General features: G+C 40.1%; 1 protein-coding gene across 1 annotated transcript; it reads left to right on the top strand.

The window, feature by feature from the left end:
- The first annotated feature begins 663 nt into the window (after positions 1 to 663).
- Adh4 (alcohol dehydrogenase 4 (class II), pi polypeptide) lies at positions 664 to 15,408 on the top strand. The gene is made up of 9 exons (XM_052178489.1): positions 664 to 681; positions 1,922 to 2,023; positions 2,993 to 3,131; positions 4,602 to 4,689; positions 6,309 to 6,540; positions 7,888 to 8,148; positions 12,763 to 12,892; positions 13,830 to 13,968; positions 15,384 to 15,408. Exons 1-9 carry the CDS (start codon positions 664 to 666, stop codon positions 15,406 to 15,408), a joined length of 1,134 nt encoding a protein of 377 aa, XP_052034449.1.
- Positions 15,409 to 15,432: the final 24 nt, after the last annotated feature.

Raw genomic sequence — 15,432 nt, 5'->3', positions numbered from 1 at the left:
TCTAGTTTCCATGGACACCAAGAACACATGTGGTACACAGACACACATGCAGTCAAAATACCCATACACATTACACACATACATACATACATACATACATACATACATACATGCAAAAAGCACTGTGAACAGTCAATAAAGAGAACTAAGGGGGAAACACAGGGAACACAGGGAAGGGTATATATATACTCTGAGCCTAGTCACACAAACTTATTAATAAATAACATTAAACTATTCAATAGGAAAGCACAAATGTATAGTAAAACCACAAATGTGCAAGGAAATTATCAGGGTGTAAAACAGAAGAATGGGTGCGAAGGAAGTTACAGGACAATTGAGATGACCTTTGCTTAGTAGCTATTTGTAACTCAGCCTTACACAATTAATGCACTTTGTCTATTTGATAAATTGTAATAAAAGTTTTAAAAAAAAAAACAGAACTAATTAAAAAAAAACATTGTGGCGGCAGCTGAGAGCAATGAGTCTGTAGATGACCTGTGACAATACCAATGTCACAGCACAGGTCAGGCAAGCTGTGATTGGAGGACCAGCCAGCAGGAATGCTATTTATCCAGAGTCCCCAGCACAGGGCACAGAGCATTCTGGGTAGAGGTGAAAGGCCAGAGACAGAAAGATACTTCCAAAGCAAGCTTCCCAAGGAAAATGGGCACCCAGGGAAAAGTAAGTGAACAACCTCTATCAGCATTGGGCTGCCGCTTCTGCTGAGTCTTTGCACAGTTGCTGAAGATACTTCCTGCCGGGTTGCCCTCCAGGCACAGCGACTGAAGTCAACTGGAGGGATAGGAGTGGTCCCTGATTTGCCAAAGTGTCCAGGGTGCTCATTCCTGAATGATTTACAGTTGGGGGGGAGGGGGGCTGGGAGGGAATGAGTTACCTGTGCCCTATCCATCCATGCAGAGGATGTACTTAAGGCATGTGAATGGGTAGCAAAGTAGATTGTGAAATTCTGTGTCAAGACTCACGTGAGGGCACACCAAGGCTTTCAATGTAAGAAAAAGTGATAAACGTATAGGTGGGTTTTTTTTCTTCCATTTCAAAGTCTCTACTAATGAATATACATATCATTTGTAATATAAAAATAGCAATTTAAGCCATAATTAAATGCTGCCTAAGGACAATTGAGAAGCAAGTATTCAGGTCAAAGAAATTTTCAACAATAGATAGTGGTTAGGATAAGGGATTATAGACTTCCTTTCAACTTTCAATTTTACTTATGTTTGAAAAAAATGTAATTTTAGACTAAAAACATAATGTAAGAATTAATTATAAAATCTTAGGTATTCAATTTTTTAATGCACTTTTACTCGATTCTTACAAAGAGAACAATGTTTATTTAACTTACAATCTACCATTAAACTGATTGTGTAAGCCTCACTTCCCAGATTTTTTTACCATCTGGAGACCTTAGTTGATCATGTTAGTGGATTTAGGATGGGGCTGTCTTCTCTAACAACTCCAGAATGATAGAAATACCTGCTAGTCCAAAGACCATACTCTAAGTATCAAATCAAAAACACATCTAATGACCTCAGCTCAGGTAATTCCGAGGCGATTACAAATGCCTTTGACCACCTACCAAATCCTAAAGCCTTATATATCTCCTTTGTTATAAAGATAAATATGTAGAAACAGAATTGCGATACTTTTTCATATATTTGTTTCTCAAAATATGAAAATTATAAGTATTATAACATAGACATTAATTTTTGTTAAGATCTCTTCTCCTGAAAATAATGTAACTATATATGCAACTGGTTACAAACTCCTCTTTTTTTTTTATGTAATTATGGTGTTGTCTTTATTTGAAAAAAGAAAACCAAACCCTTCTCCCTCTCTCTCTCTCCCTTCCTTCCCTCACCTTCAGTCTCCACCTTACATCTCTCCTTCCTTTCTCTTTCAGGTTATTAAATGCAAGGCAGCCATTGCCTGGAAAACTGGCAGTCCCCTTTGCATTGAAGAAATTGAAGTGTCTCCGCCTAAAGCTCGAGAAGTTCGAATTCAGGTGAGTGGGGACTTTAGCTGAGCAGTGGCCCTGATGATTGGCTTTCCCCTATGGGCGGCGATAATTTTAGATCCAGATTTTAAAAGAGGCATTATCATTTTTTTTACAGTGGACTTGAATCTAATTCAACTATTTTAATCTTGATACCAACCCTAAGTATTAGCAAAGTACTTTTTTTTTTCGATAGAATTAGTTAGGTTTTCTTTTTATTTTCCAAATGCTAATTATGGGGAAATGTGTGTGTGTGTGTGTGTGTGTGTGTGTGTGTGTGTGTGTATGTGAGAGAGAGACAGACAGACAGACAGACAGACAGAGACATAGACCTAAGCCAAGGAGGTTGAGAACTTGGGGAGCCTCCCCAGGAAGCCACACAGGGCCATGGGTACCAAGAGGAGGGATTAGGGATGAGTCAATAGGAATTAAGGATGGGTTGATAGGGAAGAGCAGAGCAGACTCATTAACAGCAAGTCCACAGGTATCCATTTTTCCCTTGAACCAACCCATCACAGGTTTGTGTGTGAGGATGCAAGACAAAGCCTCTTGGACAAATCTGAAGAATCGCATTGGGACAGGTTGAAGGGTGGCTTAGTTTAACTACAGAAGGTTTATTTCCTCTACTACAGTTCATGCAGTCTCCACAAGGAAGAACAAGTTGTGTTGACCTACGTCCTCACCCCCTGCCTGGTGTCTAGTCTCTTGTCTCTTTTACCTTTGACTTTTGTCAAAATCAAAAGTAAAAGATACTTTTACTTTTCAACAACCCTGTGATTTTTTTCCAGGAACAATGAAAATTGGAAAATTAAACTGGATTCTTGGAAGAAAAGACTATAACCTAGTGCATTTTGTATGTCTTCCTTTTCCCTCAAAATGTAATTATTTTACTGAATTCTAGGATTGCTATAATGATTCAAGATAACATTGGACCTAAGAATGGACTGCAGAACAACTCAGGTCTGTCTTGCTTTGCAGGTAATGGCCACGTGCGTGTGCCCTACTGACATCAACGCCACCAATCCTAAGAAGAAAGCTCTCTTCCCAGTAGTCCTTGGCCATGAATGTGCAGGAATTGTAGAAAGCGTTGGGCCAGGAGTGACAAACTTCAAACCAGGTACTTCACCTTCTGATTTCAATGAAATAGAAGCCCTTTCTGGGATAGCTCCTGACAACTATGAAATAGAAGCCTTTTCTGGGATAGCTCCGGACAACTATGAAGCAGAAGCCTTTTCTGGGATAGCTCCGGACAACTATGAAGCAGAAGCCTTTTCTGGGATAGCTCCGGACAACTGCCTTTGCTCTCTGTGCTAAGACTGGGCCTCTCTGCTTTGCTCGCGCAGGTCATCTTTCCCAAAGGGGTACTGACAACAGTCTGTCATGGTGTAAGAAGAAAGCAGAATATTTGAAAACAGAACAGCCCAATAAAATCTTAGAAATATAGCCACTTTATTTACATAAACAGAGAAATTGTCCTATGAAGCAACGTTCTTTGGTTAATATACACTGAAGCTTCTATGGTACACAAATACTTCCTCCGTGTGAAATGGAAATTTATTTTACGATTATGTAAAGAGTGAAGGTTTGCAGGAGGCTTAGGGAAAAGCACCACGCATGTCAATGTTAGCTTAAGTGCCATTTTGGAAGTTCATAAGATAAAACCTAATACCATGAAGCAAGCCAAAGGTTCATTATATTTTATAACATACACAATGTATACTGGTGTGCAGGCCACGTCTGATCTGATGGGGCCAATCAGTCCTGCATCCAAACTTGGCAATATATTTAGTACTTTCCATTCCAAGTATGAGCACAAAACCAGGTTGCTCCCTTAAAACCTTTCAGCCTTGAAAGTATGACCAGTGTAACCCTTTAGTCCTGACTCTGCCATTTACTGGCTGTTTGATTGGGGCCACTTACAATGATTTTTGTGATTGGACTTGGAGTTCTTTTTTCTAAAGTGGCAGATGTGAGGAATAAAGTAATAACATCAGCTAATGGTGCTACCACACACGAACGTGTGACTTATCATCATTTTGGTCATCAAAGAACCAAAGCCATTGTTAAGTGGGAATCGGATGAGGAGCTAGAAAACAGGCTTTAAAGGTCAACCTGAAAGGTACAACTTGGGCAGTGAGTGTCCTAGCCTGGTATGTCCCTCCTCCTGTGTCCTACAGTGATACTCTCAGTTCCATACAGAGTATCTGTAAAGACAGTTTGTAAAGACAATGAGGTCATGTGCAGAGACCTCAGTGAGCAGATTCCCAGCCAGACCTCTGTACCTGTTAATACCAGTTCAGGCGACCTGGCTGCCTAGCAGATTAAAGACGAAAAATCCACAATCTTCTATCTTACTGAAACAAAAATTTTTCCTACTTATATATTCTTGTTATATATAAAATGTATACTATGGAAAAAGTGTTTTTCACTGGTTTATCTGAGAGAAAGTTTTTGAAGACTAGGAATCAAGCCTTGAGACCTTGCATAACACAGGCAAGTTCTCTACCATTGATCCATAACCTAGCTGTGCTTCTAGAAACTATAACTGCATCCTAGGTACGACCTAACACGTGGCCTTTCTTTGTAGGTGACAAAGTAATCCCATTCTTTGCACCACAGTGCAAAAAGTGCAAGCTCTGTCTGAGTCCTCTCACAAATCTCTGTGGGAAACTCCGGTAAGCTCCCTTCACTGTTAACAAGAGTATCAGTGGTCGTGCATGTCCTGAACATACTTGCCAAACATAAATAGAGGTGAAAAGATGAGAGGCTTCCACTTACTAATGCTGTGTGCATGTGCCTATAAGACACTGTTCCAAATACACATGGCTTATAAGAGCAATTAAAAACCACAGGAGTGCCCTTCAATGAGAAAACTGGCTGATCCAGGGCCATACAGTAACGCAATGAAAATAGCTTGACTTAAACTATATCCAGTAGCCTAATTTACACAGCATGATGCTAAAGGACATACTAGATAGTAAATCACAGGGAGACAGTACCAGAGTTTATGGTTACATGTGTATGTAATGGAAGTAGAAGTACAACACTGGAGTGATAAATTCCAAGTTAAAATCGCGTCTACTTCTAGGGGAGTGAAAAAGAATATAGAAAGGCACATTAATTTACTACAGGGCCATACAACTTCAGGTCCTGAAAACAGGTTTCTAACACAGACACTGGGGCTCAACAGGATGGATCTTAATCGCCTCAGACTGATTTTACTGAAACCATAGAAAAATGTGTTTGTCCTGAATGTTGATTGAAGATAATTATTTAGGAAGTTAAAACCTGGGCTGGAGGGCTCAGCGGTTAAAAGTGATCACTACTCCTGCATCAGACGTGGATTCAGTTACCAGCACCTATGTAGGCGTGCATGACCACCTGTAACTCCAGTTCCAAGAGATCCAACGTCCGCCCTCTTCTGACTTCTATGAGCATCTACACATGTGGTACATATAAACTCACACACATACATAACAAGCAAATCTTCTATAAAAAATAGGTTAAAACCATATTACTCATATCTGTGCCTCTGTTTCTCCATCTACAAAAAGATACTAATGTCAGTTTTCAGGGTTGAATTAAAACTATTTTCTTTTGTAAACCTTTAATGATGGGTTTAGAAAATGGCCATGAATTCTAATAGCATTAAAAAAAAAAAATCAGATACAGTGACCCCTCTAGGCCTATTACAGCACCTTTGAAGTATTTCAAGAAAAATGTGAAATCTGAATCAGGCATTTCATTAAAACTTTCAAATTTAAGAGGCAGTGCTGAAACAGAGGCACATTAACCCAGATCCCAGTAGAATGCTCTGCAACACTCATGAGGAGGGAAAGTATGGGACTGACGACTCCAGTCTTAATAAATGCACTATGCCAACTTAAAGGAAGCTTTGAGAAACAGGAGATACTTCAGTACAGGGAAATAATATGATATAGGAGAAGAAGGTGGCAGGAGAAACTTGACAAAACTGACCAGAACTTGACAGTTAAGGAAGCTGGAGGGTAAGCATATGAAGGGCCACTGTACTGTTTAATTTTTAGTTTTATTTAACCTTCCTATCAAAAAAAAAGAATTAATAATAAAGTCCTTGAAAGAGCTCCTGACATAGAGAAAGCACTCAACAAGAGGTTATGTTGATATTGACACTAACATAACTCAGAAATGCTATGTATGGATGGGAAAAAGATCAAATTATTTTCCCAATCTTTCCATTTGATTCCATAAAACTTTCATGACAAATATATGGTGTCCGATATAGCTTCCTCATTGTGTGCTTTTCTTTTTCTAGAAACTTTAAAAACCCCAATATTGATCAAGAGCTCATGGAAGACAGAACCAGCAGGTTTACCTGTAAAGGAAGATCAATTTATCATTTCATGGGAGTCAGTTCGTTCTCTCAGTACACTGTGGTTTCAGAAGCTAATCTTGCCAGAGTCGATGACGAGGCAAACTTGGAGAGAGTGTGTCTGATTGGATGTGGGTTCTCATCAGGCTATGGGGCTGCCATCAACACTGCCAAGGTACACTGTCTGCAAACAGAGGTTACTGGGAGACGATGCTGTGTAAAGAAGTTAGGACTGTCTTCACATGCTGGCTGAATTGCTTATTGCCACTGTAATTACCTAGATCATTTACTACCTCTGTGATTATCTTTTTATATGTACTGGGGATTGAACCCCAGGCCCTGCACCTGCTAGGAAAGTGCTGTACCATTGAACTACATCTCTAGCTTAGCTTCTGTGATTTCATGTGTGCTATTAGATGTCTTTAAATAACAGTAATAGGTATGAGTATATTAAGTTATATTGCATATATAAAACTGACTTAATAAGCTACATATAGATGTCCCTTGCTTTGTATAAAGCCCATTTAAACTTCTGAATATGAATGCTCATCTGGGAACAACAGCAAGTAGAGAACCCCGGCTATTTCCATGTAGTCACCCCACTTTCTCCCTGTTTCTGTAGATTGTTCTCCCTCAACCAATAATTTATCAATAATTACCTTTGTGGTTTTAAAAGAGCATATTCTTGCAAAATTTGTTCCTGGGATCCTACTAGAATTTGAACACTCTTTTACAGCTAATTTAAAGACTGTAGCCACAGTCAAACAGACAAGATGGTAAAAAGAAAAGGAAAGATCTCCTAGGTATCCCTGAAGCATTGCAAGGAAGAAGCCCGGTCTCTCGCTGCTGACTTTACTCAACACATTAGATATGTTAGTCTATCAGTCTATTACTATCTATCTATCTATCTATCTATCTATCTATCTATCTATCTATCTATCCAACTATCCATCCATCCTTCTATCTATCTATCTATCTATCTATCCATCCATCCATCCATCCATCCATCCATCCATCCATCTTTCTATCTATCATCTATCAGTTTGGTCTACTGATCCAGTTCCAGGACAGTAGGACTACACAGAGAAAAAGAGAGGCCCTGTGTCAAGAAGAGAGAGAGGGAAAGAGAGAGAGAGAGAGAGAGAGAGAGAGAGAGAACTATAGATGCAGAAATATACATACCTCTGACCCAATTTCAGTGGGAGAAAAAAACAATTCCTTGGAGATTGTGCGGACTTTCTCAATGTTTTCTGACATCACTGAAGGGAAAGGTGAAACAAGAGAATTTCTTCCACTTGGGCTTGCTCCTTCTGAACTGATATGTGAATGGTCCTTGAGCAACTACACAAATTTTGGTAGGAAAGTCTCTGTCTTCACACTGGCAGGTTGTCACCACTGGATACATCAGAGTTTTCTAACAGGCATTCTTTTTTCTTTATTATCTGCATATCTGGGTCCCCCTTATGAAAGAACAAGCTAAGAGCATCAACTTTAAATCACTCTGTACTTTTCCTGCCTGCAGGTCACCCCTGGTTCCACTTGTGCTGTCTTTGGCCTGGGGTGTGTAGGTCTTTCTGCTATAATTGGGTGTAAAATAGCAGGTGCTTCCAGAATCATAGCTATTGACATCAACAGTGAGAAGTTTCCAAAAGCCAAGGCCCTGGGAGCCACTGACTGCCTTAATCCCGGAGACCTAGACAAGCCCGTCCAGGACGTCATCACGGAGCTGACCGGTGGAGGTGTGGATTTCTCCCTTGACTGCGCAGGAACAGCTCAGACTTTGGTATGTGGACCTCTCTCCCAGGCCCAGTCCTTGCTTCTCACTTCTAATATGTCCTTAAATAATAAGGGGAAGTGGGCCATGCTTATAGCAGCAGATGTCCTTCTTCATGTTACTGTTTTCAAAGGCAGACAGAAAAGAACTGTCAGCCGCAGGCTACCACCGCCCCCTCCGCCACGCTAACTTTCCATCAAAGCTCACTGGTGTCGTTTCTATTGGTTTGTTTAACGTTAGTGTCATTAACGACCTGTGTTTGGGGGCCTTAGGAGAAGAGGCTTATTTTGCTTACATTTTGGAAGCTGAAAATCTCTACACAGCACAAGGCCCATGTGGGTGACTCTCTCAACTGTATCACCTCACCTGAACAGGCTGATGGTGGGATAACATGTGGTCCATTAGCGAAGCCTCTCTAAAGAGTTGTCAGCAAGCAGAAGACCCGCGCATGACTCCTTAAAAGGCAGTCAGAACAAGTCCAAGTCACAGCACTTTCCCCAATGCGCATGCTCCATGCGTCTAGTCCTCTAAGATGGCAGCCATACCGCCAACTTCCACAGGTTCGCTCTTCTGAGATCTCTTCTTGGGCAGAAAATAATAGCTTCCATGATGATTAGAACTATTTCTAACAGATAACTTGGGGGTCCCTTTATTTTTACTTAACCAGGGAACTCCCCTATTGTATCAAATAAAAAAGAAACAAAAGGCAGTGAGTCACGTGTTGCAGACAGGTCGTCACATGTTGCGGACCAGTCTGTCTCTGTAGTTTCCACTTGTGTTACCCGGCTTTTTTCTTTGGTGACTAATACGCAATTTGTATTTACTCAAGATGCTAATGTTATTGTTTGTTTGTTTGTTCGTTTGTGGATGAAGTGACCAAGAATTTATCATCATAATTCTCTGCCTTGGTTCTTCCGGTTTTGCTGTGAGTGAGAGCAGTTGTGATGCTTTTCCTTTTGAGTGACACTGTCATGCAGCCTGGCTACTACACCTCTTAGAGCTGGGTAAAAGGAGTAAAAGCTATAAAGAAACATACTTTCTAGTGTCTCCTTCCCTGGGTCTTACCCGACTAGGGCATTCTCCGGAACAGAATGGAATCCAGGAGGAAAGCAATCACAGGTCACACGCAACCGTCTGGCAGCATCCAGCAGGCGGGAAAAGCTGGTAAACATCAGCTGCTGCTGGGGACAGCAGCAGTCAGGGCTTCGTACCCTCTGCTGCACCCTGTGTTCTAAGCTTCCCACCCTGCACGCTGCAGTGCCCCACATTCTTCACTTCCCATAGCTCATTTTACGTGAAAAGCAGCTTAGCTGCCACAGCTAGTGTGTGTGTGTGTGTGTGTGTGTGTGTGTGTGTCTGTGTCTGTGTTTATTATGATGGCTGGCATTAGACTTTACTTGAATTAGTTTCTACTGCTGCAATGAAGCACAATGACCAAACACCATGGGGAGGAATTTATTTGGCTTACACGTCCACACTGTAGTCCATCACTGAAGGAAGCCAGGACAGGAACTCAAACAAGATAAGAACCTGGAGACAGGAGCTCCAGGATGCAGAGGCCATGGAGGAATGCTGCTTACTGGACTGCTCCCCATGGCTTGCTCAGCCTTCTTTCTTAGAGAACTCAGACCACCAGCCCAAGGATGGCACCACCCACAACGGACTGGGTCCTCCCCCATCAATCAATTATAAGAAAATGCCCTAAAAGTCTTGTCTACATCTGATCTTATGAAGGCATTTTTTTAAATTGAGGCTCTCAGACGATTTTAGCTTGTGTCAAGAAAAGACAAAACTACCCAGCACAGACTTCTTGAAAGTTCCCATTGTTTGCTATTATTTAGGTTTTTTGTAGAGTATCGATGCCTGAACCACATTCCAGGATGCATGCCTGAGCCAGAGCTCTGTGCCACAGTTTGGGGGAATCTCACTGTTGCGTTGTTGTTGTTGTTGTTATTGTTTTCAAATAAAAAACAGTGATATAAATCAGCTAATAGAGCATGTTAATTTTAACTTGTTAAATTTTAATATGTTCTAATACTAGCTGATTTATGAGTATTTTAAATTATGAATCAGAATTACACTAGAATTCAGGTGAAACAAGATAGATTTATCTATCTTAAAAAGATGAGATACTTAGTCTTCAACCAAAAACTTCCAAACCTAAGAAAACAAACCCATGTTTGGGGATTATAAAGCAACTTCTAATTATAGGTATAAATTTGATCTAATTTTCTGAAGCAGCCTAAAGAACCTAACAGAAGAGTTCAAAAGTTATATAGCGTTAGCAAGTTTCTAATGTTGTGCCAATTCAAACAAAAATATTCTTTGTTTGAGACAGGGTCTCACTGTGTAGCCCCAGTGTCATGGAACTCACTGTGTAGACTAGATTGGCCTTGAACTCACAGAATCTGCCTGCCTCTGCTTCTCAAGTATTGGGATTAAAATATGTACCAATACATGCATTCAAAACTAATTCTTAACAAGAGTCATCTTACTATAAAATACAATAAAATACAATTCCTCATTCAGACCAGTTTACGGTCATAGAGTTTAACTGCTGGTCTAAAGAAAAGGTCAGAAATGCAAGCATAGCATCAGGAAAGGCCTTTAAAACATGGTAATGGCTGCTTCCATTTTCTCATGGGTATGTGATATGTTTATATGTATATATATGTTTGCATGTATGTGGGTGCACATGTATATGCATGTGCATGTGGAGGCCTAAGGTTGAAGTCCAAGACTCTTCTTCAATCCCTCTCCTCAAGAACAAGAGTGTTTAAAGAGTTCCTGTAAGCAGCTACGTTAAAGTGAAAAGTGACACCACAGACTCTTCTCCTCCCCACGGATCTATGTCCTGTGTACAGATAAAAATGTTCTGTCATACAAACTACACAGAAAATAAGACGGAAGATGGTGTCACATGCTGTTAATCTCAGCATCTGGGTGACAGAAGCAGGCAGGACTTTATACATTCAAGAGCTATCTGATCTTAATAGTGGGGTCCAAGACAGCCAGGGCTATATAAGAGTTAATTTCTTTTTATTTTAGCTTGTTAAATTTTAATATGTTCTAATACTAGCTGATTTATGAGTATTCTAAATTATGAATCAAACATATATATCGCCACTTCGTTCGACAGCCAGGGCTATATAAGGGTTAATTTCTTTTTATTACTCTTCAAATTTTGTAGTTTAGAGGAGGGTGTGGTTCTGTTCTCATTGCTGGGTTTTTTGGGGGGTTATTGTTGTTGTTGGTTTGGTTTGGTTTGGTGATTTGATGGTTTCGGTTTGGTTTGGTTTGGTTTTGGTTTTAGAGTTTTACATGTAGCTATCCTGGAACTTGCAATCCTCCTGCCTCAGACTCCCAAGGACAGGGAATATAGGTATGCACCACCACTCCAGCTTTGAGTTGATTTTAAAGCATTAGAAATTCTCAAAATAGGAAACAAACACACCTTAAAATAAAAACTTCAAAGCAGATTCTAATTTTCTAGAATGTGTCACCTTCCAGGAAGAGAACAACAACTACGTCTTCCTGGGTGATCAGCAGTGTGGAGCCAACCAGGCCTATCTTTGTCCTCTGTATCAGTCAAAATGTTTATGTTTGCCTTACGGTTTCTACCTGGAAGGGCCTTCCACACTGAAACTTACATTTTCAGTGCTTAGCAGTTTTCCATCAGCCCCAGGCTTATAGTAGGCTAACACAGCGGTTCTCTGACTCAGTCAATGATTTCCTTATGTCTAGGCAATTCTCTTGGACTGTTCTTCTGCATGGTGGCTCAGCAGTTAAAGCTCAAATCCATGGCCTCACATCTCAGCAAGTGCAGACATAGCAGGCAGGATACATCTTAACTGATGGTGGCTAAAAAGTGTAGGGAAACAAAGCATTATTTTCTAGTGTCTTTGCCCAGTTTTAAATAACATTTCTCCATCTTTATCCTACTCGGAAATCTAGCATTCAGAATCTAAGTATTCAGTGTGTGCCTCACTTCAAAGGCTCTGCTGAATCACTTACTAGCTCTCTTCATACTTTTCAAGCCAGGCAGTGGTGGCACATGCCTGTAATCCCAGCACTCTGGGAGGCAGAGGCAGGTGGATTTCTGAGTTCGAGGCCAGCCTGGTCTACAGAGTGAGTTCCAGGACAGCCAGGGCTATACAGAGAAACCCTGTCTCGAAAAAACCAAATCCAAAAAACCAAAACAAACAAACAAATAAAAATAAAAATACTTTTCAATATTTTCATCATAAATCCCTGGAATTTCTCATATTTTAGTAAGTGTTTGTGGTAGATTGCTAAACTATTACATACTCTTCTTAATTCTATAGTCGTGTTTCTCAGTATCCGTGCTATACGTTGAAGTTTCAGCCAAACCATGGTGTTTGCACAGGGTAGTGCATCCCATTTCCTTCCAATATCTTTTTGATGTACTAAGACTGATTTTGTACATTTTACACGTCACAGAACACTAGAGCCAGTTCACTGAATGATGCGGCGATGTCCTGAACTTAAGCCTACATGTAACTGGCAATGTAGTACAAACAGTCCCTGGAGCACTGTATATAGTCACACGAGGTCATGTCCATTTCTCTGCTTGCCCAGGTAATCTTTTGTTTGATGTTTCAGAAAGCAGCTGTGGACTGCACTGTAGTAGGCTGGGGGTCATGCACTGTGGTCGGAGCCAAGGTTGATGAAATGAATATATCTACTGTGGACTTTATAATGGGCCGTTCTGTAAATGGAACATTCTTCGGTGGTCAGTTTCTTTCTTCCTAGTTTTTCATTTCTTCACTATGATATGAAATTATAAAATTATTAAATTTTGAAACAAAAATAATTTGTATAAACACTGAGTATACAAAAACTAGTCCAGTATTTGAAAAGTCAATGAAGTTTATATAGCAATATGACTATAATTTACAAATTGAAATTCAATTTAGGTAGCTGAGCTTAGTGGTACAAGCCTATAATCCTAGCTTTCAAGAGGATGAGACAGATCATAAATTTGAGGCAAGTCTTCATCGTGAATTCAAGGCCTACCTCAGCTGCAAAACAGGAACCATCTCAAAAGAAAAGGAAAAAAAAATGTCAAGTGGTATTGAAATGGACCAATGTTATCAAAAGTAACAAAAGGGAAACTTTGGTCTAATTAAGACAATTTCTTAGCTAATGTGGATAATAATCTTGAATTTTCCTTATGAAGAAAAAGAAAAAAAAATTTTTTTAAAGACGGCTTCTCTGTGTAACCCTGCCTGTCTTGGAACTCACTCTGTAGACCAGGTTGGCCTCAGACCCAGAGATTTTCCTTCCTCTGCCTCCCAAATGCTGGAATTAAAGGAATGAACCACTATTTCCTGGCAAAGGAAAACATTTAAATATAATAAATGCATAAAATTAAGGATAGAGCAAAGCTTGGTGTATTTAAAGCAATCCAAAGCTGACCTAATATTTCACCTCCTCAACAATCACACTCATCTAGATTTTATGTAAACAAAGCAGAGACATTAAGCTAAAGGGACCGGCAGGAGGTGGACAGGTGACAAGAGAGACTATTCAGGGAGAGTAGACATTAGCAAAGTACATTATGCACATGTATAAATGCCACAAAAATGCTTTTAAAGGAGAAAAATTAAACTACTTCTGTATGTCAAATGGCATGCCTTTCTTTATATGTCATTGTGGCTAAATTACAGGTTGGAAAAGTGTAGACTCTGTCCCAAACCTGGTTACTGACTATAAGAATAAGAAATTTGATCTGGACTTACTGGTGACCCATGCCCTACCTTTCGACAAAATCAATGACGCAATTGACCTGATGAACCAAGGGAAAAGGTAAACAGCAAAGTTTATAACTAGAAATCTTTTATGGTTTTTGTTCATGACCTTTTATTTTATGTGCTATCTGTGTGTGTGTTTATGTGCACCATGAGCAGGTAGGTCCCTGAGGAAGCCAAGATAGGATGTCAGACCCCCCCTAGAAGTAGATTTGTGTAGTAAATACAATAAATCCATAAAATTAAGGATAGAGCAGAGCTTGGTGTATTTAAAGCCTTGTGGCTACAGGAATTTGTGAGGCATCTGATGTGGGTGCTGGGGACTAAACCTGGGTCCTCTGCAAGAGTATCGAATGCTCCTAACCAGTGAGCCATCTTTCTAACCCCCAACTTTATGATTTTTATTTACTCTATCAACCAACCAGGTGTCTCTTGACTACATGTGTTTACACAGACGTGCTTAACAGATTAAACAATAGCCATTTTGGTAAAAAAAAAAAAAAAGAAAAAAAGAAAAAGAAAAAAAGAAAAGGAAAAGCTTCCAATTTTTGCAATACACGTTGTTATATACTATGCCGTAAAGCTGATAGATGAATTCCCTCTCACAAACAATTGTTAACTCAAGTCAGTTATTCCCTAGAAGGAAAGATTTCTATAGTATAATGGTGGCTCGCCGGTCCAGCGTGCTCACATATAGCACTGTTTTCTGTGGTTTGACAATGGACACTCATGGTCAGAGCCCCACACAGATATGAGCAGAGAGTGCAGGAATCAGGCACACACAAGCTCTTCAGCCCTCACGGCCTTGCCTTGTCCTGGGGCTCCTGTCAGATCGACCCATTTGCTCAACAGTTTTAGCTGTACTGTGCATCTCAGGATTGGTTCCTAGGTATTAATTTATATCTGTCCTCAAAATGAAGCCTTCCTAGAGGCTGGGGACTATGCAAGTCTGGGATTAACTATTTTAGTTAATTTATAGCCTTTATTAATAGAAGCAAAGAGTGAATACCAAGAATAATGATATTTAGAAGAGAAATGGCACAAAGAACTTAAAAGACGGGGGTGGGGGGGAAAGAGGAGTAAATGAAGTGGAGGAGACTAAATGACAGTCAACGTGGTAAGAGTTGGAAACAGAATAAATGTCACAGACAATAAAAATCCCCACTTTCCCCGGTCTGTTAACACTGTCACAAATGTTATTAATGCCATGGATGGAGAAAGATGACAAAATAGAAGAAATGGCACATGGGCTTCTACTTAAGGGAGGAGTGGAGCAAGAAGGGGGTGGGGTGCATATGGTCAAAGAGCATTGTATGAACCCCATTACTGCATATAAACAGCACATGTTAATTTTTAAAAGGTGTCTCTAAAGAAAAGACTAGCTCAAACTCTAAAGTGAAAAGGAAAACAACCTGTGGACTTTGGATAAAGTGTCCAGATAAATAGTACTTACTGTTGTATTACTTTTATCAGCATCCGAACAATCCTGACCTTTTGAAGATGCCAGGAGCAACTTGGAATG

This window comes from Apodemus sylvaticus, chromosome 4 (assembly GCF_947179515.1).
Source record: "Apodemus sylvaticus chromosome 4, mApoSyl1.1, whole genome shotgun sequence".
NCBI classification, from domain to species: domain Eukaryota; kingdom Metazoa; phylum Chordata; class Mammalia; order Rodentia; family Muridae; genus Apodemus; species Apodemus sylvaticus.
Note: the sequence above shows the minus strand (reverse complement) of the source record. Positions and strands in the feature narration are given on the sequence as shown.